Genomic DNA, 25,048 nt, shown 5'->3' with positions numbered 1-25,048 from the left:
TGTGAGTGTTCTGAATCAGATCTGTCTTCCCAGCCTCCCTATGATGTGTCACCCCTTGTCCCTCTGCCCACAGCCCGGCGTCTAGCCAAGTACCAGGAGGCGGACTCTGAGGAGGAAGAGATGGTGCCCAGAGGGAGCTCGCTGCCCCAGCGCGGCAGCATTGGGAGCCACCAGAGTGTCCACATCATGCACAGGATCCAGAGCACCAAGACGCACCGGCGCACGGGCAGCCGGGCGGAGGCCAAGCGGGCCAGCATGCTGTCCAAGCACACGGCCTTCAGTAGTCCCATGGTGAGTCCACCATTCCTTCCCACTTCCATATGCCGTATTCATCGAAAGTGTCTGTGCCTGGTAATACAAACAAGCTGTTGCTGGAGGTTGACTCTGCTCAGTTAGCAGAAGTCTTTCTGGCCAACACCTTTTCCCCACAGCACTGTATCTTTTCCAACACCATTGTATCTACAGCCCCTTCACTATAGCTTCTAAGGCTGGAGGATTGCTGGTGAGCCACTGAAAGGGGTGACAGAAAGGAAGTCCATCCTGCCAAATGAAATAACTAAAACATCAGAGCAAGACGACAACTATGAAAAAAAGCAAAGCCAAATGAAAAAAGAAGGAGTTAATTAGATGAGCTCAAATCCAATAAAACTTCTTTCTCCCTTGCCTTGCTAAAATGTTTTAAGAGCAGAGAGTTCTGAGTCGATTTTGTTCACTCTGTGGTGGCCTCATTCTTTTATGTCCTTCTGAACCCACAGAGATGCTACCATTTAAATAGAGATGATGGAGAATTATGATCCACATAATTATGTGGGTTTATATAGGGTACGTGGGAGGGGGCTCTCACACTCGGCAGGAGGGAGACCGCCCTGAACAAGTTTTCCTGACATCCATTTAGCAATATCGGTCAAGAATATCTGAAATGCTCAAACTTTCAAATTTAGTGATTCAGGCAAAGATTTCTGTACACAGAAGTTTATCAGTGTGTTATTTACATCAGCAGAGCAGTGAAAAAACTGTATCTGGTGATAAAGGAATGGCCAGATAAATTATGCTAATCCTTTTTGAAGTTGTTGATAATTGTGTTTTCAAATAATTCTTAAAGGCCTGGAAAAGTTCAGACAATATCATGTCTTGGGGAAAATGGAAACTGCCAATTTATGTATAAAATGTTTTGATTATGTAAAATGTATAGAGAAACGACTGGAAAGAAATGCAGAAGCATGTTTTTCAAAAAGTATACATTACTCTGAGGTGATATTTGCTAAATTTCCCCTATTCTCTGATTTTTGAAGTCTTTCTGAGTAAGATATGTTATATTAATATATATTCTTAGATGTATTATTTTATAATAAGAACATGTATATCTTATATATAAGAATATATGCATTTCATTTCATATGTAAGATATATTCTCATACAATTAAAATTACACATAATTTATTGTTGTAAAAATGGCACATGTGTATGTGTGAGATGAAGGTGCGTTTACTGCTGATGGTAAAGTCAGGGTGCCTTCAATAGTCAAGCACCAAGACGCTTGTCAGGTCACTGGGTCAGACTCACCCTTCAGGCTCTGTTTTCTTCCCAGGAGAAAGACATTGCACCTGACCCAAAGCTGTTTGAGAAGGTGAGTGAGTGTGACAGGTGCCTGGCCGTCGCTAGGCACCAGGAGCACCCACTGGCCCACCTCTCGCCAGAGCTGTCTGATGTTTTCGACTTCTTCATTGCACTCACCATCTGCAACACAGTGGTTGTCACATCCCCGGATCAGCCACGACAAAAGGTAAGTTCTAGAGTATTCCTGTGAGCCCATGATGCCCTTGACCTTTGGCGCAGCCCTCCTGTTGTCAGTCTTCCTGTGGGTACTGCTCTTTCCTTTCTGCAGGAGCCACTCGGCACCACCTCTCATGTTTAAGGGGATGCAGCAGAGGGCTTCATAGGGGCAAACCAGCTCTTTGGTTCTTCAGTGCCATCCCAGGATGCAGCAGATGGGTGCCAGGATTGGGCCAAGTGGGAGAAGACACACACCCTCTGAGCCCTGGACAGAAGGGGTGCAGAGCTGCTGGCCTGGCCTGGGGTTGGCAGGGGCAGGAGCAAGGCTGCCTTATACAACCTACGCAGAGCCTCTGGGTTGCAGACTCTCACAGGAGAGAGGACAGGACAGACTCTGGGATGAGTGGCCTGGACTTGAATCCTGACATCACCACTTAGCTGAGTGGCTTTAGACAAGCTGTTCCCCTCCTGTGCCTCATGAATCCCATCTGGGACATGAGGGTGGTGGTAAGGATTTACAGAGGGGGCCCAGAATAGGGTTTGGCACACAGTAAAAGTATTTGACCTTAATAGAGGTTTTTAACATTGTCATTCAAGAAGTGATTGAGAATCAATCAGAGGTTACCTGAGGAGGTGGAAGCATAGCAGTACCCAAGTTCTTTTGCTTGGGTTAACATTAAAGTTCTTTCCAAAAGGAGTAAGCTTTTATGTGTGAAAGAAGCCTCTATAACTCAGGTGCTCCTCAGAAAGTCCTCAGGTGGGCCAGGTGGTATGGGAGTCATGCAAGCATGGATTTGTAAATGCAGCAAAGCAACTTTAAATGGGTCAAAACAAAAGTGTTCCGGGGCCAGATGCATGCCATAGACCTGCCCCTGAGCCCCTTGCTTTCCCAGGCCTCTTCCCGATCTCCTGGGTCAGCCCTTCCAACAGGTTCCACTGATGGAGCCACTGGTGTGGGATGTGGGGTAAACCAGGCGTCCCTGTCCTCTCTGTGGCAGAAGCATGCCTGGCAGCAGTGCAGCCCCCCTGTGCTCTCGCTTCTGCCACGTGGGCCTGCAGAGGCCCCAGTGGACCCAGAAGATCCGAGTGGAAAGGACTCAGAGACAGAAGGCTTGTGCTGCCAGCCTGGGTAAGAGCTGCCTCCTGCTACAGCTCATCTCTTAGCTGTCTCAGCATGTCTCATCTGGCCTCTGGGTTCTTCCGCCACCCTGTATTCAATCACTCTGATGTGCATCCCTGGAGGGGTATTTGGTTTCTAGGTTAGAGCCTATCTAACATACCTAGTCATTGTTGCAAGGACTGAATAGATGAGAGAGACCCCAACATAACTGAAGCCTGTGTCACACATGTAGTGAGTTCCATGTAGGGAGCACAATATTCAATCACCCACCTCAGACTGTAAATGAACATCTCTGTGTGCATTTCTGTTCCAACACTTTAGCGAGTGCCACCTTTGAGGGTATTTGGAGCCACAGGAGCTCCAGCGTGGCTGGCTGAATCTCCCACCTGGATATGTAGCATATTTAAAGTCATTGTAGGAACAAAGAAAAGCCCCTTTATCAAAATTGGTCCTACATATGCAGCAAAAGTGGTACTAAGAGGGAAATTCATCGCAATACAGGCTCACCTTAACAAACAAGAAAAATCCCAAATAAGCATTCCCAAATTACACCTGAGTGAATTAGAAGAAGAACAAACAAATCCCAAAGTCAGCAGAAGGAGAGAAATAGTAAAAATCAGAGCAGAAATAAAAGCAATTGAAACAAAAAAGGCAGTAGAAAGGATCAGTGGAACAAGGAGCTGGTTCTTTGAGAAGATAAACAAAATTGAGAAACCCCTTGCCAGACTTACAAAGAAGAAAAGAGAGAAAGACCAGATAAATACTATTAGAAATGAAAGAGGAGAAATAACAACAGATACCATAGAAATACAAAGAATTCTAAGAGAATAGTATGGAAAGCTATATGCCAACAAAATGGACAATCTAGAGGAAATGGATAAATCCTTAGACTCTTACAACCTCCCAAAGCTGAATCAAGAGGAAATAATCTGAATAGACCAAACACAAATAAAGAGATTGAAACAGTAATCAAAAGCATCCCAGAACATAAAAGCTCAGGACCACATGGCTTCCCTGGAGAAGTCTACCAAACTGTCAGAGAAGATTTAATACCTATCCTTGTCAACCTATTCCAAAAAATCAGAGAAGATGGAATACTTCCTAACGCATTCAATGAGGCCAACATCACTCTAATACCAAAGCCTGACAAGGACAACACAAAAAAAGGAAAACTACAAGTCAATATCACTGATGAACATAGATGCAAAAATCCTCAACAAATATTGGCAACCTGAATACAGCAATACATCAAAAAGATCATACATCATGATGAAGTGGGATTTATACAACCAACCAGGGATGGTTCAACATCCGCAAATCAACCAATACACCACGTTAACAACATGAGGAATAAAAACCACAAGATCATCTCAACAGACATAGAAAAAGCATTTGACAAGATCCAACAGCCATTTATGATAAGAACTCTTAACAAAATGGAGATAGAAGGAAATTACCTCAACATAATAAAGGCCATATATGACAAACCCACAGCCACCATCATACTCACTGGGAAAAGCTGAATGCCATCCCTCTGAGAACAGGAACAAGGCAAGGATGCCTACTATCACAACTCTTATTCAACATAGTACTGTAGGTTTGGGCTAGAGTAATTAGGCAAGAGAAAGGAACAAAAGGAATCCAAATAGGGAGTGAAGAAGTGAAACTCTCACTGTTTGCAGACGACATGATCTTGTATATAGAAAACCCTAAAAAATCCATCGGAAAAATATTGGAAATAATTAACACCTACAGTAAAAGTTGCAGGGTATAAAATCAATGTACAAAAATCAGTTGCATTTATATACTCTAGTAACTTACAGAAAGAGAACTCAAGAATACAACTCCATTTACAATCACAACAAAAAGAATAAAGTACCTAGAAATAAATTTAACCAAGGAGGTGAAGGACTTATACAATGAAAACTGTAAGACATTATTGAAAAAAATAGATGATGACATAGAGGTGGAAAGAGATTCCATGCACATGGATTGGAAGAGTAAGCATAGTTAAAATGTCCATACTACCCAAAGCAATCTTCAGATTCACTGCAATCCCAATCAGAATCCCAATGACATTCTTCATGGAAATAGAACAAAGAATCCTAAAATTCATATGGGGCAAACAAAGACCTCGAATTGCTAAAGTAATCGTGAGAAAAAGGAACAAAGCTGGAGGCATCACGGTCCCTGACTTCAAAATGTAGTACAAAGCCATGGTAATCAAAGCAGCATGGTACTGGTACAAAAACAGGCACACAGATGAACGGAACAGAATTGAAAGCCCAGAAATAAAACCTCACACCTACGGACAGCTAATCTTCGACAAAGGTGCCAAGAACATACAATGGAGAAAAGACAGTCTCTTCAATAAATGGTGTTGGGAAACTGGACAGCCGCTTACAAAAGAATGGAAGTAGACCATTATCTCACACCATGCATAAAAATAAACTTAAAATAGATTAAATACTTGCAAATAAGTCTTGAAACCACAAAACTCCTGGGAGATAATATAGGTAGTATGATCTTTGACATCAAGCTTAAAAGGTTCTTTTTGAATACCATGTCTTCTCAGACAAGGGAAACGAAAGAATAAACAAGTGGGACTTCATCAGACTAAAAGAGCTTCTGCAATGCAAAAGAAACTAGAATCAAAACAAAAAGGCAACCCACGAATTGGGAGAAAATATTTGCAAATTATCTATCCAAAAGGGGTTAATCTCCATAGTATATATAAAACTCACACAGCTGAACAACAACAAAAACAAGCCTGATCAAAAACTGGACAGAGGAGGGGCTGGCCCCGTGGCCGAGTGGTTAAGTTCGCGCGCTCTGCTGCAGGCGGCCCAGTGTTTCGTCGGTTCGAATCCTGGGCGCGGACATGGCACTGCTCGTCAGACCACGCTGAGGCAGCGTCCCACATGCCACAACTAGAGGAACCCACAACGAAGAATACACAACTATGTACCGGGGGGCTTTGGGGAGAAAAAGGAAAAAATAAAATCTTTAAAAAAAAAAAAAAAAAAAAAAAAAAACTGGACAGAGGATATGAACAGACATTTTTCCAAAGAAGATATACAGATGGCCAATAAACACATGAAAAGATGTTCAGCAGCACTAATCATCAGGGAAGTGCAAATCAAAACTACACTACGATACCACCTTACACCTGTTAAAATGGCTATAATCACTAAGACTAAAAATAACAAATGTTGGGGAGGGTGTGGAGAAACCTCATACACTGCTGGTGGGAATGCATCTGGTGCACTCACTATGGAAAACAGGATGGAGATTCCTCGAAAAACTAAAAATAGAAATACCATATGACCCAGCTATCCCACAACTGGATATCTACCTAAACAACTTGAAATCAACAAGCCAAAGTAACATATGCACCCCTGTGTTCATTGCAGCACTAATCACAATAGCCAAGACGTGGAAACAATCCAAGTGTCCATCGACCAATGATTGGATAAAGCAGATGTAATATATATATACAATGGAATACTACTCAGCCATAAAAAAGACAAATTCATCCCATTTGCAACAACATGGATGGACCTGGAGGATATTATGCTAAATGAAATAAGCCAGACTGAGAAAGACGTACACCATATGATTTCACTCATATGTGGACTATAAACAAACACATGGACTAAGAAAACAGTTCAGTGGTTACCTTGGGAAGGGGGTGGGGAGTGGGCACAAGGGGCGAAGTGGAGCACTTATGTGATGATGAACAAGAAATAATGTAGGACTGAAATTTCACAATGATGTAAACTATTATGAACTCAGTTAAAAAAATCACTTTGTCCAAGCAGTAAAGAGAAAAAAAAGAAAAATACTTGGTCCTATGTACCTTGCTTTACCAAATACCTGCCTTTTCTGGAGGCTATTACTGTAATTCACAACTGTGGACTGGTGGGCAAAATTAGAAATTTAAGGATAACTATAATTCAATGTTTTGTTTCAACGTTAGCTCTAAATCCATTTTCTAGCAGAAAATTAAAATAGATGTGTTATACCAGCATTACTGAACAGTACTCAGAAGTGTTGCTCTGTTGCTCCATCATTGAGCTTCTTGAAACTTTAACAATTGTATATAACTGTAATTTTGTTGTTTTCATTTCTTGTTAGAAGATACATAATTTGTGATTTAAAAAATTTGTTTAGTGATTTGGATCCTGAATTTGTGTATGTATTTCATTTGTTTAGAAAGATTCTTTTGGGTTTCGGAAGGTTATTTGTATATTTAAATTTTTTATGGACATAATTCAAAGGAGTGTATAAATTGACCTTTTGTTAAATGGTTTTTTAATTAAAAACAAAAAAGGCTGGCTTTTATGCCAGGCAGTGCCAGGCAATGATAAGCCCACTCCTCTGAACCTTTTCTGCAAAGCAGTGGAACACTGCAGTGAGAGGACAGCCAGCAGAGGAGACAGTCTCAAAGCGTGCGGACACCACCAGCCACACACTCCACTGAGTCAATCCGGAGCCTCAGTTGTGGCTACTCTGGTGATCACATCCTAAAAGAATGAATTTTGGATAATCTTGGTTTAAGTGAAGTGGAAGAGGCCAAGAGATGGTTTCAAGGAAGAAATGTTGACTCTGGCTGCAATTTTCATTGCATGCCCGGAAATCTGAGAAATGGGATATCTGTGCTTGGAGCCCCTGCTGGGGAAGTGGAGGAGTGCCCAGTGGTAGTCGGGGTGAGGCCTCTGGGGGACACACTTCACCTCTTTTCTGACTGCTTCTCTTGCAGGTGAGGGGGAGGTTTGAGCTGAAGTCCCCGGTAAAGACAATAGAAGACTTCCTCCGGAGGTTCACACCCAGCCGCCTGACCTCGGGCAGCAGCAGCATTGGGAGCCTGGCCACCAAGTCCACCCATAAGTCGGGGTCCAGCTTTCTGTCCACCCTGTCCAACAATAGCACGCTGCTCAGACTGGAGGAGAGGTTGGGCCAGCCCACGCCAGCCATCACCAGCAATGGCTACAGCAGCGGGGCTGAGGGCTGGTCTCCGGAGCCGGCCGCTCGGGAGCAGGAGCGGGAGAGGGAGCTAGAGCAGGCACAGGAGCAAGAGCAGGAGCTGCGCTATGAGGCCGAGAGCCCTGATGAGGCTGCGCTCGTGTATGCCGCCAGGGCCTACAACTGCGCGCTGGCGGACCGGCTGCATGACCAGGTGTCCGTGGAACTTCCCCACCTGGGCAGGCTCACCTTCGAGCTCCTGCATACACTGGGTTTTGACTCCATCCGCAAGAGGATGTCGGTGGTGATTCGGCACCCGCTCACGGACGAGATCTACGTCTACACCAAGGGGGCGGACTCCGTGATTATGGACCTGCTGCTGCCCTGCTCCTCAGGTATCCAGCTCCCTCGCTTGGCTGCACCCCCAGCCCCAGGTAGAATCCCAAGAAATCAAACCCTCCCCCAGTCCCGTCCCATGGATAAAGTGATTTTCATTAATCCTTTTTTAAGCAGTCCCCATCCGAGATTTGCGTCTCTGCATGGCACTTTCCGCCTTTGAAGGGTTTGGACTAGAATGCACTGGGGAGCAGGGGGTGGAGGGCTTCAGTGCCTGAACTCCTCTCATAACAATGGGGGTGAGACCAGGCATCAGGTTTAAAATCTGGACAATGAAAGCTAAGAACTTTCAGACTAAATGTTCCAGAAAGTTCCTTTCTGCTCTCTGATTGCCCGGACCTGGAGCAGCTGTGAGGCCCAGGCCACAGTTTTTAGTCCATTTGTGGACCCGCTTCGGTCCACAGTTGGGGCCCACATAGTGGAGGCTGCTGACCTCTTGCCCCCTGCTCTTTGTCCCAGCTTAGAGCAGAGAAGCCCCTTCCTGGCCTCTTTTGTGTACTAGAGTTCCATATAACTTTTAGGTTGGCAAAGAGGGGTTCAAAAACCACTGGTGTAGAGGGTGGAACTTTACCAAGCAGAAGGGCTTCACCTCTTTCCAGATGCAATGCTTCTGGGACTTGGGAGGGAAGCACCTTGGTCTCCACTGTAAAGCTGGTCACCCACTCTCCGCACTTGGAGAACAAAGGAGTGCACTTCTGATCTCTAGGGAGAGAAGCAGAGTGGAGGTGGATGATACTAGCAGAGGGAGGGACCCTGCGTGGCTGCTCTGCCTGACCACCACAGCCTACCTATCTGCTGTATCCTGGAAACAGCTCTGGGTACAACCTGCTGGAAAAACCCGTATGCTGGCTATGTCTTTCCGGAGCCCTGGGATGGAGCTAGGGAATGCCTTACTTCCCATGGTCCTCTCTCCATAATTGCAGTGCCTCAGAACAGAACATATTCTCAGTGCCTTGGAACAGGACTCGTCGCTCTGAAGGCCAGGACCACTTTGTTGTGGGAAAGTGCCCTGGAGGATCTCTGCAGACAGGAAATCCTTTTTCCCATCACAGAGCTGCTGCCTCCCAAAAGCAGCTGAGCTAAATTTGCAAATACGTCTCTAAAAACAGTTTGGATGGGCTTTCATGGAGATAACCTTCTGGAGGGCAGAATTTTGCCTTTCCACCCCTGCAGTGGTTCTGCCATAGGGTGGACAGAGAATCCAATTCACAGGCTGATTTTGCATTCCAAGAGTCTTCTTCATTCTGAAATTTGATTTTTGCATACATACCAAAGAAAAACAGATAAATAGGCAATTATCTGAGATTTCATTCTATTGTAAAAAAAAAATAACCATTGTCATATCCCACAGCCTTGCAGTAAAGACAGTTAAATGGAGTGCTGTGTTTCAGACTTTACCACGTATAGTGTGTCAGGGATGTAAAAGGCCTGGACCAGCACTAGCAAGCAAGGGTAGGACAGGGGTGCAGGAAAGGCCCCCGAGGTGGGGCAGAGAGCCCTGCTGAGCTGTTCCAGGGACCCAGAGCAACCGAGAAGGTTGCCACAGTTGGCACACTTTCACTTAGCTGGCAATGCACTTTCTTAAATGAGTAAAAAGTCTCAAATTTATAGACAAAGCAGAAGCAAACAAAACTCTTATAAGTCAGAGTCAACATCAAGGTCAGGGGTGCAGGGAGCCCATGTGCAGGCTGGAGCCTCACAGCACCTCCACCGATCCTGCAGCACCAGTGTAGCTTTGCTGTTGCGCCCATCTCCTCTGCTGCTGTCCATCTCCTACTGTGGGTCCCTGGGAGGAAATTACCATCCACATCCAGGTACCTGCAGATGAGAAGGAGCAAAGCCTCCTATCTGTTGCACCGTAGAAGAAATAGGTAAAAGAATGACATTGCTGTAACTGTCACCTTGCCCAAACCATGACATTGAAGGGGCAAATTAAAAATAAGCAGTTTGTGCAGATCTCCTCCTTCCTCTGGGAATTGCCAAGTGGTCTGTGGTTCAGACAGGTTTGGATAGGGAAGATCTACATGTAGACACAGGCAAATTAGGATTCATGATGTTCAGAGACCCCAGTGGTTTCCCAAGACAGGGGCTGTAGGATGGCTCTGGGGTCATGTTGAAGTATCCACTGGTAACACCCTGGCATTACGCATAAATCATTCAACTTTTACTCTGGGGTGTGGAGAGGAGCAGACCTGCAGATGTTGATCTGTGCTCAGGAAACAGCGCTGTGGCCAAGCTGTGCAGGTGATAAAGTAACTAGGACACATGAGTGTTACCCTTTGGATTTAATCCAACATCTTTCTTCAAAGAGCTCATGCCACTTTTATTAAATAAGGCAGAGGAGGCTAAGCTGGGGATGGACGTGACTGTGTTAGAGGGAACGTGTCAGATTTGCAGGACATGACTGCGTCTTGCCTGCCCTGACAGGAAGCTATGTGGGATCAGGTAGAAAGCAGGGACTCCACCCACCGCAGTACCTACAGACCTTTGTTCAAATCCCAGGTCTACACTGAAGGCCTGGGTGACCCTGAACAAGTCACTCTCTATGTGCCTCTGTTTCCCACCTATACAAGGGAAACCAGGATGCCGACCTCACAGGAAGCCCCCACCCAAGCCCCTAGCACAGTACCCCTAGCTTTGTGCTTGTATAAAGCATAAGCATAAGCTAGGTTCCTTTCCCTTTTCTCTGGCTCTTTCCCCTTAAGATTCACTTGCCTGTGCTTCAGTCTTTAAGTCTTTCTGGTCTTTAAGGCACAAACTTCTAGACTGCTCCCCCCTCCTCCAAGAGTGAGGATGGAGAGTATTCCACCACCTCGCATGGACCTCACACATTGCTGCTATTCAGTAAATCAATAAATGCATGCATGAGTGAAGGAGGGAGTTCTCCTTCTTAATTTTCCATCTTACTGAGATGAAACTACTTGTTGGAGAAATAAATTTTTCTAATGTGTAGAAGAAATGGAAATATCACTTTAAGCAATTTAAAAACACACTTTAAAATCCTGAGTAGGAGTGGGCATCTTCCTCTGAGGGCCCCTTCACGGGGTCCTGAGCATTGCCAGTGGTGTGTGGTGGGGACTCAAGCCAGCAGCCTGTGCTCCACTGCAGTGTCCATCTGCACTGCTCAGCAGGAGCAGGGCTTATCTCAGGCCTGCTGTGTCTTGAGGTCAGTGGACATGGGAGTCATCTTAACAGACTGACAGGAACTGTCACTGTCCAACACTGTGGCCCTGGCCCCTCCAGGACCCACATGTGGCCTCAAGGAACTTCTGCATAGGCCCCCTCAGACAGCCACCACCTACCGATCAGACGCTGGGTAGCATTGATTCCACTTCTTCAAGTGATGTTGCTCCATTACCCAATCAGCTGTGTTCTGGACCCAGAATTTCTCCTAGAACCATAGGTAGAAAAGCCACAGGGGTTCTGGGTTGCCTTGTGTTAGATCAGGAAGAAGAGGCTAATATTGCATGAATATCACTTAAAATGCAAAGTGAATGTGGAGTGCCTGTAGTCTGAGATTAGCACAGGAGAGCCGGGCTGACCGAATCACTCTGGGGGTCCACATCCTTACTCCCTAGGACAGGGCTCAATATCTTCCCAGCTCCTCGGTGATCCTCTGCTTTGAGCTTAGGTTCTTTGCACTCTCCTATGCCCTCCATCCGAATTTAGAGGGATCCCAGCATTCATAAAGAATGAAATCCTACAAACCCTGACATTGGTTTTTCCCAGTGACTGTCCAGCCATTGTTGCAGTGAGGATTTGTAAGGGAGAAGCCACCTAAGAATGAGGAGCAAGGTCTTCCCAGACGTGGCCGAGGAGCTGTGTGTCCTTGAGTCTGGAGGAGCAATTTTAAAAACAGTGGGACAGTGGAGCAGTCACTGCTTCTCTCCCCTCAGGGCTGGGGGGTCTGTCCCCAGGCCCTGCTGCAGATTGCCCTGCACAGGAACGCCTCTGTGTGGCCTCTTGTGTGACCTTACCCTCCTCCAGGACACCTGGGGTCCAGTGGCCTGGCCTGCCTCTTGCTCCATTAGCTTTGTTCTGACTGATGTGGTTAATCGCAGCATCCCAGCCCCTGCACTCTTCTCCTTCCCTGGAGCACAACCGTCTCCTCCCATCTCTGGAGGACCAAAGAACTTTATCATTATTATTATTATTGGAATTCCAGCGTTTCCCAGACAGACAGGCCTTTGCTCAAGGAACCGTCAGAATCTGGAATAATGTTATCATGGCCTTCTAAGAGTGTTATCACATTATCAGGAGTAAATGGTAGCCAAAGTTAAGATGACTTTGAGTGTCATCTTTTAAGGAAATTTAAATTCCTAAAGCAAAGTAATCTAGGGCAGTGTTTCCCAACTTTCTCTCTCTCTCTTTTTTTCATTATTGACCCCTTAAGGAGGCTTTTTAGACTTTTTTTTTTCTCATTGTCCCCCCATGGCATTGTAATGCCACAGATATTCTGTATATCTGTTTATGTACTATATGTATATCTGTGCTATACACATAAAAAAGATGTTTTTGCCTTCAAGAACGACTCTTTGTTCCCTTGGGGGTGCTGTCTTCTCTGTGGAGAATACACGTCCAGGAGGTAAGAGTGTTCCTCCCAGGTTCAGTTTGTAAAGGGGCCACCTTGGGTAGTAGACAGCCTTCCCCAAGCCAGGGGCCTCACCACTGGTAAGTGGGGTTACCAGATTTAGCAAGCAAAATGTATTGAATGTCCAGTTCAGTTTGAATTTCAGATAAACAACAAATAATATTTTCAGTAAAAGTATGTCCTATGCAATATTTGGGCATCTTTTTTTTTGAGGAAGATTTGCCCTAAGCTAACTACTGCCAATCCTCCTCTTTTTGCTGAGGAAGGCTGGCCCTGAGCTAACATCCGTGCCCATCTTCCTCTACTTTATATGTGGGATGCCTACTACAGCATGGCTTGCCAAGTGGTGCCACGTCTGCACCCAGCATCCGAACCGGCGAACCCCGGGCTGCCGAAGCGGGACATGCACACTACTGCTGTGCCACCGGGCAAGCCCCATGGGCATCTTTTATTCTATCTGGCAACACTACTGGTGTTCTGGGGAAATAAATTTCATATTTAATTAAGTATGATTTTTCATAAACAGAGGAAGAATATGCACCTCCATTTATGCCTACCTTCTGGACAAAATGATGCCAGATCACTCTTAATGAGGTTTTGTTTATATGAGCTGCTCATTTCAACAAGGGATATTAGAACAGTCAAAAATATTATGAGATTCCTTTTAAAATAACAGCTAACTCTTACTTTAAATTTTATATGAAAGTATGTGCTATTTACAAGTAATGAAATAGACATGGAATAAATCTACTGGTGCAGAGGTTTCCCACATGCCCTTATTGGAGATTGTTGGAGTAAATCACCAGGAAAGGACGCTCTTGTGACATTCCTGCTTAATGAATTGCAACAAAATTCTGGCCCAGTGTTCCAATTGCAGCCACCTAGAGCAAGGCGTATACATAAGGGCCAGTTACCCTGCACTGGCCCCAAAACACACTCATCACACACTTTTGTCATGAACAAACTAAAGTGCATTCTGCCTTCCCACTCATAATTGTTGGCGCAAGAACATGGTGAAGGTAAGAAGGTGTGTGTCACCTTGGCATGGATTCTACGGTTGGGTGAGGCTCAAAGCCAGCTCTTCTGCAGTTGGGTATAGTAAGCAAAGCAGCAAGTCTGCTCCTCATCTGTGTCTACAGAAAACAGAGAAAGGGGGATGTGTGGGGAACTCTTACTAACTGACAGCTAATTTGTTAGCTTTTTTTTTAATGGTGATTAAAAAAAAACCCATAACATAAAATTTGCCATCTTGACCATTTTTAAGAATACAGTTCAGTAGTGTTAACTATATTAACATTGCTGTGCACCAGATCTCCAAAACTTCTTCATCTTTCCAAACTGAAACTCTTTACCCATTAAACACTCTTCTTTTCTCCCCTTCCCCAGCCCCTGAAACCACCATTCTACTTTCTGTCTCACTCAGTGTGACTACTCTAGAGACCTTACAATGTGGCATGGGAAGCTGCCCAAAAGCTGGGTGCGAAGAGCTTCCTAGTAGAGCCTCTGGGATGGTGCTACACTCTCAGCAGCATGAACTGTGGCATGTGCAGAGTGATTTCAGCACCATACAGAGCTCCCAGAGGTTTCTGGAGTGGTCCAGGGCATTCTGCTGGACTCTGTTGTTTCTTTTTTTATTTATTTTATTGCAGTAACATCAGGTTATAACATATGACTTTCAGATGTACATCATAATATATATCAAATTCTGTGTAGATTATATCATATTCACCACCCAAAAACTAATTATAGTCCATGCCCTCACATGTGAGCCTAATCATCCATTTTGCCCTCCCCCATTTCCTCTTCCGCTTGGGTAACTACCAATCCAATCTCCGTTGCTATGTGTTTGTCTATCGTTTTTATCTTCTACTTATGAATGAGATAATACGGTATTTGACTTTCTGCTTCTGACTTACTTCACTTAGCACAATACCCTCAAGGTGCATCCATGTTGTCACAAATGGCCAGATGTCACCATTTCTTACGGCTGAGTAGTATTCCATTATGTATATATACCACATCTTCTTTATCCGTTCGTCCCTTGATGGGCACCTAGGTTGCTTCCAAGTCATAGCTATTGTGAATAATGCTGCAGTGAACACAGGGGTGCGTGTATCTTTATGCCTTTGTGTTTTTAAGTTCTTTGGATAAATATCCAGCAGTGGGATAGCTGGATCATATGGTAGATCTATTCTTAATTTTCTGAGGGTACTCCATACTGATTCTATAGTGGCTGCACCAGTTTGCACTCCCACCAGGAGTGTCTGAGGGTTCCCTTCTCTCCACATCCTCTCCAACACTTGTTTCCTGTCTTGTTAATTCTAGCCATTCTGACCAGAGTGAGGTGATACCTCATTGTAGTTTTGATTTGCATTTCCCTGATAGCTAATGATGTTGAGCATCTTCTCATGTGCCTGTTGCCCATCCATATATCTTCTTTGGAGAATTGTCTGTTAGATCTTTTGTCCATTTTTTAATTGGGTTGTTGGGTTTTTGGTTGTTGAGCTGTATGAGTTCTTTGTATATTTTGAATATTAGCCACTTATCTGATGTAAGGGTTGCGAATATCTTCTCCTAATTGTTAGGTTGTCTTTTCGTTTTGTTGATGGTTTCCTTTGCTGTGCAGAAGCGTTTTAGTCTGATGTAGTCCCATTTGTTCATTTTTTCTTTTGTTTCCCTTGCCCAGTCAGAAATGGCACTTGAAAATATGCTGCTAAGACTGATGTCAAAGAGCATACTGCCTTTGTTTTCTCCTAGAAGTTTCCTGGTTTTGGGTCTTACATTCAAGTCTTTAATCCATTTTGAGTTGATTTTTGTTCACAGTGTAAGATAATGGTCTACTTTCATTCTTTGCATGTGGCTGTCCAGTTTTCCCAACACCATTTACTGAAGAGAATCTCCTTTCTCCATTGTATGCTCTTGGCTCCCTTGTCGAACATTAGCTGTCCATAAATGTGTGGATTTCTTTCTGGGCTCTCGATTCTGTTCCATTGATCTGTGTGTCTGTTTTTGTGCCAGTACCATGCTGTTTTGGTTACTATAGCTTTGTAGTACATTTTGAAATCCAGGAGTGTGATACCTCCAGCTTTGTTCTTTTTTTCTCAGAAATCCTTTGGCTATTTGGGGTCTTTTGTTGATCCATATAAATTTTAGGATTCTTTGTTCTATTTCTGTGAAAAATGTTCTTGAAACTTTGATAGGGATTGCATTGAATCTGTAGATTGCTTTAGGAAGTATGGACATTTTAACTATGTTAATTCTTCCAATCCAAGAGCACAGAATATCTTTCCATTTCTTTGTGTCACCGTCGATTTCTTTCAACATTGTTTTATAGTTTTCAATGTACAGATCTTTCACCTCTTTGGTTAAGTTTATTCCTAGGTATTTTATTCTTTTGGTTGCAATTGTAAATGGGATTTTATTCTTAATTTCTCTTTCTGCTACTTCATTGTTATTGTATAGAAACGCAACTGGTTTTTTATGTTGATTTTGTATCCTGTGACTTGACTGTATTCATTTATTATTTCTAAAAGTCTTTTAGTGGATTCTTTAGGGTTTTCTGTAATCATGTCATCTGCAAAGAGTGACAGTTTCACTTCTTCTTTTCCAATATGGATCCTTTTTATTTCTTTTTCTTGCCTGATTGCTCTGTCTAGGACTTCCAATACTATGTTAAATAAGAGAGGGGTAAGTGGGCATCCTTGTCTGGTTCCTGTACTTAGAGGGATAGCTTTCAGTTTTTCTGCATTGAGAATGATATTTGCTGTGGGTTTGCCATATATGGCCTTTGTTACGTTGAGATGATTTCCTTGTATTCCCATTTTATTTAGCGTTTTTATCATAAATGGATGCTGTATCTTGTCACATGCTTTCTCTGCATCTATTGAGATGATCATGTGGTTTTTATTCTTCATTTTGTTAATGTGGTGTATCATGTTGATTGATTTACAGATGTTGAACCATCCCTGCATCCCTGGAATGAAACCCACTTAATCATGACTTATGATCTTTTTAATGTATTGCTATATTCCATTTGCTAGTATTTTCTTGAGAACTTTTGCATTGATGTTCATCAGTGATATTGGCCTGTAATTTTCTTTTTTTGTGTTGTCCTTGTCTGGTTTTGGTATCAGGATAATGTTGACTTCGTAGAATGAGTTAGGAAGCCTCCCCTCCTCTTCAAAGTTTTGGAAGAGTTTGAGAAGGATAGGTATTAAGTCTTCTTTGAATGTTTGGTAGAATTCACCAGGGTAGCCATCTGGTCTTGGACTTTTGGTTTTTGGGAGGTTTTTGATTGCTGTTTTGATCTCCTTACTGGTGATCGGTCTATACAAATTCTCTACTTCTTGGTCCAGTTTTGGAAGGTTGTATGTTTCTAAGAATGTATCCATTTCTTCTAGATTATCCAATTTGTTGGCATGTAGCTTTTCATAGTATTCCCTTATTATCTTTTGTATTTCTGAGGTGTCCATTGTAATCTCTCCTCTTTCATTTCTGATTATATTTATTTCAGCCTTCTCTCTTTTTTTCTTGGTGAGTCTAGCTAAGGGTTTGTCAATTTTGTTTATCTTTTCAAAGAACCAGCTCTTGGTTTCATTAATTCTTTCTATTGCTTTTTAGTCTCTATTTCATTTATTTCTGCTGATGTTTATTATTTCCTTCCTTCTGCTGATTTTGGGCTTTGTTTGTTCTTCTTTTTCCAGTACCTTTAGATGCACTGTTAGATTGTTTATTTTGAATTTTCCTTCTTTGTTGAGGTAGGCCTGAATTGCTATAAACTTCCCTCTTAGAACTGCTTTTGCTGTATCCCATAGATTTTGGCATGTCGCGTTTTCGTTTTCATTTGTCTCCAGGAATTTTTTGATTTCTTCATTGACCCAATCATTGTTCAGTAGCATTTTATTTAATCTCCACATTTTTGTGGCTTTTCTGATTGCCTCCGTGTAGTTGATTTCTAGTTTCGTACCTTTGTGGTCAGAAAAGATGAATGGTATTATTTCAATGTTCTTAAATTTATTGAGACTTGTTTTGTGGCCTAATATGTGATCAATCCTGGAGAATGTTCCATGTGCATTTGAAAAAATGTGTATTCTGTGGTTTTGGGGTGGAATCCTCTATATATATCCACTAAGTCCATCTGGTCAAATGTGTCCTTTAAGGCCAGTGTTTCCTTTTTGATCTTCTGTTTGGATGATCTATCCATTGGCGTAAGTGGAGTGTTCAAATCCCCTACTATTATTGTGTTACTGTCTATTTCTCCTTTTCTGTCTGTTAATAATTGCTTTATATATTTAGGTGCTCGTCTGTTGGGTGCATAGAAATTTACAAGTGTTATAGCTTCTTTTTGGATTGTTTCCTTTATCATTATGTAATGCCCTTCTTTGTCCTTTGTTACAGTTTTTGTTTTAAAGTCTATTTTGTCTGAAATAAGTATTGCTACGCCTGCTTTCTTTTCTTTGCCATTTGCATGGAATATCTTTTTCCATCCATTCACTTTCAGTTTGTGAGTGTCTTTAGGTCTGAAGTGTGTCTCTTGTTTGCAGCATATACATGGGTCTTGTTTTTTTATCCAGTTGGCTACCCTGTGCCTTTTGATTGGAGCATTTAGTCCATTGACATTTAATGTAGCTATTAATAAATGTGTATTTATTGCCATTTTGTTACTTTTTTTTCTGGATGTTTTAGTCGTTCTTCTCTGTTACTTTCTTTTTCCTTTGCTCTCTTCCCTTGTGGTTTGATGGCTTTCTTTAGTAATATGTTTGATTTCTTTTGTCTTACTTATTTGCTTACTTATTATAGGTTTCTGATTTGTGATTACTATGAGGATCCTATATAATATTCTATCTTTATAACAGTCTACATTGAGTAGATAGACTCTTTAGCTTGACCTCTTTCTAAAGCTCTACTTTTTCACTCCCCTCTTCCCACATTTTATGTTTTTGTTATCATATGTAATCTCTTGTTTTGTGTGTGTCTCTCCATTACCCTCTTATCATTGAAATAAGTAATTTTAGTACTTTTGTCTTTTAACCTTCATATTATCTTCACAGATGGTTGATCTACTACCTTTACTATATTTTTACCTTTACTAGTGATTTTATTGCCTGTTTTCTTTTGGGGGGGGGTTGATAATTTTTGTATCCCTATTTGTGGTCATCGCTTTCCCGCTTAAATAAGTCCCTTCAGCATTTCTTGTAGAACTGGTTTCTTGGTGATAAACTCCTTTAATTTTTGCTTGTCTAGGAAGCTCTTTATCTCTCCTTCCATTCCGAATGACAACCTTGATGGATAGAGTATTCTTGGCTGTAGGTTTTTCCTTTTAGCATTTTAGATATGTCATGTCATTCTCTTCTCACCTGTAGGGTTTTGGCTGAGAGGTCTGCTGATAGTCTTATGGGCTTTCCTTAGTATGTCACTTGTTGCCTTTCTCCTGCTGCTTTTAGGATTCTCTCTTTATCTTTAATTTTGGACATTTTAATTATAATGTGTCTTGGTGTGGGCCTCTTTGGGCTTATCTTGTTTGGAACTCTCTGTGCTTCCTGTACTTGGATGTCTGTTTCCTTCCTTAGGTTAGGAAAATTTTCAGCTATTATTTCTTCAAATAAATTTTCTACCACTTTGTCTCTCTCTTTTCCTTCTGGGACACCTGTAATCCGAATGTTAGTGCACTTGACATTGTCCCAGAGTTCCCTTAGACTGTTATCATTCTATCTATTTCTTTTTTCTTTTTTCTGTTCAGCTTGTGTGATTTCCTCTAGTCTTTCATCTAGCTCGCTAATCTGTTCTTCTGTATCCTCTACTCTGCTATTGAGTCCCTCTAGTGAATTTTTCATTTCCAGTATTGTATTCTTTGTTTCTGATTGGTTCATTTTTATATTTTCCAGTTCTTTGTTGATGAGCTCACTGTGTTCATCCAGTCTTCTCCCAATATCTGTGAGCATCCTTATTAGTTTTTATTTGATCTCTTTTTCAGGTAGGTTGCTTATTTCTGTTTCATTTAGTCCTTTTTCTGGGGTTTTGTCCTGTTCCCTTGCTTGGAATGTATTCCTTTGTCTCCTCATTAGACCTCTTTCTCTGTGCTTATTTCTATGTATTAGGTGTGTCAGCTGTGTCTCCTGATCTTGGAGAAGTGGCCTTATGTAAGAGTTGCCTTTTGAGGCCCGGCAGTGTGCTTCCCTCTCATCACCAGTCCAAATGATCCAGGAGTGACCCCTTTGTGGGCTAGTTGTGTTCTTCTGCTGTAGCAGGGTTGCTCTTAATGCAGGTACCCACGGATTCTAGTCTTTCCCTCCCTGGCAGGCTGTTTGTAAATCCAGTTTGGGGAGCCTCTGCACCATTGTCTACTAGGTCTAACAGCACACTCTTGTTGCCATTTTCCTGTTATTTGAGTAGGTACCCAGTGTAGCTGGTTGCTAGGCTCATGGGCTTATAGTTCCTATAGACCTCAGGCCTACAAGGCTGCTGTGAGTTCTCTCAGGAGTGCAGCTGAGTGGGGCTGGCCCTAGGCATGGGAACACCCAATTGTTTCAGGTTTGGAAGGTGGGGCTGATCCTTTTTATGGTTATTTGTGAAGCACAGGTCTTCTTCCACTGATAAGCCTCACCCCCCACAGGACCACACAAACTGTCAGTACAGTCCTGGTCCGTCCACACTTCCCACCCCCCTGGAGCATACCCTGATGCCACACTGCAGAGGCCCCCACCTCTCCAGCAATATCCCCCACAGTTCACCTGGCCCCCACACAGGCCCTCCCCCACAGAGGCAGACGCACTCACCTGCCTGTAGAGGATCAAGGCACCCAGTCAGTGCAAGCCAACAAGTAGCCTGAGGGCTTGCTGTTGGGCCAGGCTGGTCCCTAAGATGGGCTGCCTGGCCTGGCTGAACTGGATTAAATCTGTGCTCTAGTGGGTGTGGCAGACCCCTGGGATAATAGGCCAGGGGAAAAACTCCAATGGCGTCTGCCAGGGTCTGTGTCAGCATGCCTGGACCAGGTCACAGCAATGGCCATCACCAATGTCTCAGTCTCGGGAGAGGTCTCTCCTCTCACCAACAGGCACTCAGAGCCCACCAGGTGAGTCTTTTTTCACCAGGACTGTCATCCTTCTCTCTGATGATTTTAGGTTGCTGAGATGGGTGAGTTTGTGCATGGGCCCTTTAAGGCCCGGGTCTTTTTGGCTTTCATCCAGTAGCTTTTCTGGGGGTATCCCCGCTGCAGTTAATGGCCGCCGAAGCCAGATATTAAGATGCTCATCTCAGTTGTGCTGAGTGTGAAGGGTGCTTATAGCAGTATTGGCCCTCGCTCCAGGCCTCACTCCTCCAGAGAAGGCTGCGTACCTTAGGGTGGCTCCTGCCTGGCTGGCTGAGAAAGTTTTCTGCTCCAGAAGGAGGCTTTTTTTCTCTCCAGAAGGAATTTCTGCCTCTTCCACCTTAGTCAGCACTGTCCCTTGTTGTGGGGGTTCTTTTTATCCAGTTTCCAGTTTTCTATCCATGGTAATTTTTCCAAAAATAGTTATAACCTGGTTGTGTTCATGGGAGGAGATGAGTTCAGAGTCTGCTACCTCCGCCATTTTGACGAGATCTCTGGACTCTGTTGTTCTTACTCATCCATGTTTCTGCTTCTATTCCAACCTAGACGATGCCAGAGGAAGGCATCAAAAGAAAATCCAAAGCATGACTCAGAATTACCTGAACCTGTATGCGGTGGAAGGCCTGCGCACCTTGTGCATCGCCAAGAGGGTAAGTGGGGGCCGCTCTGTGAGTGGCACACTGACGGTGCCCTAGCAGTGCTCAGTGCCTGTGGGCACTCATTAGTGTGTCTCACATAGGTTCTGAGTAAGGAAGAGTATGCCTGTTGGTTGCAAAGCCACCTGGAAGCAGAATCCTCCCTGGACAACCGTGAGGAGCTCCTCTTTCAGTCTGCCATCCGCCTGGAGACGAATCTGCATCTGCTGGGTAATTACACTCACAACGTGTGTTGCGTAGAGCAGTGTGGAGTTTAGAGACAGTCCTCAATAGGAGGTGACACAGCTCTAGCCACTGGCAGCTCTGCACAGGCCTGGCCTGACACTAGCGCGATCTTCAGGTGGGATCGTCCTTGACTGAATGTTCTCACCGTGGCCCACTATTTCTGTGGAATTCCATGTGTCCCCCGCCAGGCATCCTGCAAGGGCAGCCGACTTGCCTCCCCTTAAATCCTGCTTTCCTACCAAAAATAGAGATGAGGAGCAAGGCTTCTCAACAACTGATGCCGCCTACCCCTGAGACAAAAAGAAACTGTTGGACCCCAGAAGTGGCTGCACTTTAATTTACATCTTATGAATGTTTCACAGATTCAGTTTGGATGAAAAGAAAACAGACTCACTTTTACTAAAACTTGCCCATATTTGGTACTGTGTTCTTATTAGTATTTATAAAAGTATTTATTACTTGAATGTTTATTCTAATATTTAATTTAATATTTTAAAATAGTTAATATTTATTGAAGCATTATTAAATTACTTGAGCCTCTGTATGTGTGCTCTGCGTGTCCTCACCAGGAGCTAGTTGTGACCTGCTATGTATACACACACCCCATCCTGTGGTCTGATGGTCAGATGGTACTCCTGGGGCACGAAGAAACAGGTTCCTCTTTCATTTCACACAGAAAGGCTGTAATTCATTTGGCCTTGTTCCCTTGGCAAATGAGTTGGGATGTCTGTATACCTATATATGCATATCTGATATAATATCTAATTCATATTAACTCATGTATTTAATAGCATAATGTATACACATACTATATAATGTTCTGTTTTGCTTATGGTGTCCTGTAAGAGGCCTTGCACTACTCAGGACAGCCCCAGGATCCAGAGGCAGAGATGCCATGAACAGTGTCCCTGGGGAGAATTCAGAGAAACCCTTGGAAAACAGCTATGTGTCTTCTGGACGGCCAAGTTTTGATTTACTGAACTAAAACTCTTCACATCTAGAATGTGCTTCTCCGAAAGACCCTGTTGATCAGACCTGTCGGCTAAGCAGGGGTCCGGCTGGTTCTCCTGGCCTGCAGTGCAGTACACGCTTGCCCAACCTCTGACACTTCACCCTGGAGCACTCTCCCTCCGGGGCAGCCTCTCTCCCTTGACAGTCTGACTTCTTGAATGGAATGAAATCTGCCTTCTAGAGGGCGCTGGTCCCACCCTCTGGAGCAATGCATACACAATCTCTTCCCCTTTCTACAGGACGAGACCGTAACTGTGTGAGGACAGGGTTGTAAGCAACCCCCCAGACCCACCCTGAGCCATCCCCTTCTTCACCCATATTTTCAGGCATGCCTACCTTTCCTTCTTTCAGAGTCTAGGAGCCCTGGCTTGGTTGTCCAGTCCTGGCTCTGGCACTTACTGGCCACGAGGTCTTTTCCTTACCTGCGGGGTAATAATCCTGTGAGGGTGAACAGAGGGGATGCAGTGAAGCACTGAGCAAGGTGCAGGTACTGAGTCCAGCCCTCAGCAGCAGCATGGTGATGAGTCTCAGGTTACTGCTCCCACATCTGTTACAGCCTGGCTGGCCTCTTCTACAAACTTTCTCTGGTAGTTGGACATTCATCACCTCCCTCGGCCCCCATGCTATATCTCTGTTAACATGTCCTAAGTTTTTGATAGCCCTAGTATACCCTAGGATTATACTGAACTTGAAATCAGTCTTCCTTCCTAGATCTTTTTCACAGGAATTGCTTTCTAGCTTGGATTCTGTAACTTTTACTCAGGCAACTATGTAAACTTCTACAAGTATGGTTTTCTATTTATCCCTGTCCCCATTCTTTCTTTTGGGGTCAGGTCTGTGTCCTGGCTAGTGAAGATTTTCAGAATTCAGATTCAGCCACCTTCCACTGTCATCCTGAGGCTGATGCTTCTCTCCAGGAGTGTGTTAGAATGGCTCTGAGATGGGTCAGTTCAGGAACCAGGGGGACCTGCCTGGTGGCATAGTGGTTAAGTTCACGTACTCTGCTTCAGCGGCCTGGGGTTCGCCAGTTCAGATCCCAGGTGCAGACCTACACATCACTCATCAAACCATGCTGTGGTGGCATCCCACATAGAAGAACAAGAAGGACTTACAAGTAGGATATACAACTATGTAATGGGGCTTTGGGGAGGAAACAAAAGAGAGACGAAGATTAGGAACAGGGCCAATCTTCATTTAAAAAAACAAAAAAGAAAGTGCTACTTTAAAAAAAAAATAGGAACCACTGGACTGTCCATAGTGGGCACCAGCAGTGTACTGGGGCCTGCTCATGCCTGTTGGTGAGACCCTGTTGATAAATTTTTGGAAATTTTGCAATCACTGTTTGCTGTGTTGCATGAATTTTCAGGAACGTTGCATAGCCTTTGACGCTATGTTGCTAGCTTGAAATCCAAGCCAAGGTGAGGGTATTTCCATCACAGAAAGGGGCAAGTGCATCAGACAGCCTCTTCCTGCAAGCTGGTTGTTAAACACATACCATCTCCTGCAGCCTGGGATATTTATGGTTCAGGATGAGGCCTGAGCTGGAAAACAGGAGAGCCACCACCACCATGCTCCCTACAGCTTTATCCACTGGCACTGTGTCCCAGCTCCTCAGATTCATTTCTGAGAAATGTGAAGTAAGCTGTTTCTATTTTTAATATCCCAAAGCCAAATACCCCTTTCTAGATCTTTTCATTTAGGTTCTCATGTTCAATAACATCAGAGAACCACAAAGGAAAGACTATCATTCATGCTGTGTTCTTGAAATGTTATTTTCCATAATGTTCTGGCCAAGAACCTAAATTCAAAGGACAATGTTCTGCTCACTTTCCTCCGCACTCTTGCTAGTTTCTCCAAGTGTCATCTGAAACTCCTCAGTTGGTGAAAGCTTTGCCCTCCCATTAACAGCTGCCTATATCTGAGCACAGGGAGGCCTGGAGGCACTAGCTTGCACCCTTGTTATAATACCCAAAATGCCAGGTTCTCCCGAGGATCAGGTTGTAAAGAAGGTGGCATTTACTCAAAGTCACATACATTATATTAACAACAGCTACCTTGGAGAGCTGGAGAAAGATGCTGTGCTTCCAGATCATTTTAAAAGGACTGTTCCCTCGTATTTACTCTTTATCCTCAGCCATATTTCATGCTGAGACAAACATACTTTCCCTAACTCTGTTTCTAATATCAATAATATTCTGTGTTTGATTCAAAGCTGCACTTTATAT

The 25,048-nt window shown here is 43.7% G+C and overlaps 1 protein-coding gene across 1 annotated transcript in view; it reads left to right on the top strand.

Annotated features, from left to right (window-relative positions):
- Positions 1-25,048, top strand: part of ATP10A (ATPase phospholipid transporting 10A (putative)) — a 179,826-nt gene that overhangs the window by 134,347 nt on the left and 20,431 nt on the right. Inside the window, 5 exon segments of the mRNA XM_001917920.5 lie at positions 74-291; positions 1,589-1,783; positions 7,656-8,253; positions 21,478-21,581; positions 21,671-21,797. Coding sequence (XP_001917955.3) covers positions 74-291; positions 1,589-1,783; positions 7,656-8,253; positions 21,478-21,581; positions 21,671-21,797 — 1,242 coding nt within the window.

The sequence above is a fragment of the Equus caballus genome, chromosome 1, assembly GCF_041296265.1.
Source record: "Equus caballus isolate H_3958 breed thoroughbred chromosome 1, TB-T2T, whole genome shotgun sequence".
NCBI classification, from domain to species: Eukaryota; Metazoa; Chordata; class Mammalia; order Perissodactyla; family Equidae; genus Equus; species Equus caballus.
The sequence above is the reverse complement of the archived record's forward strand: the minus strand, read 5'-3'. Positions and strand labels throughout refer to the sequence as shown.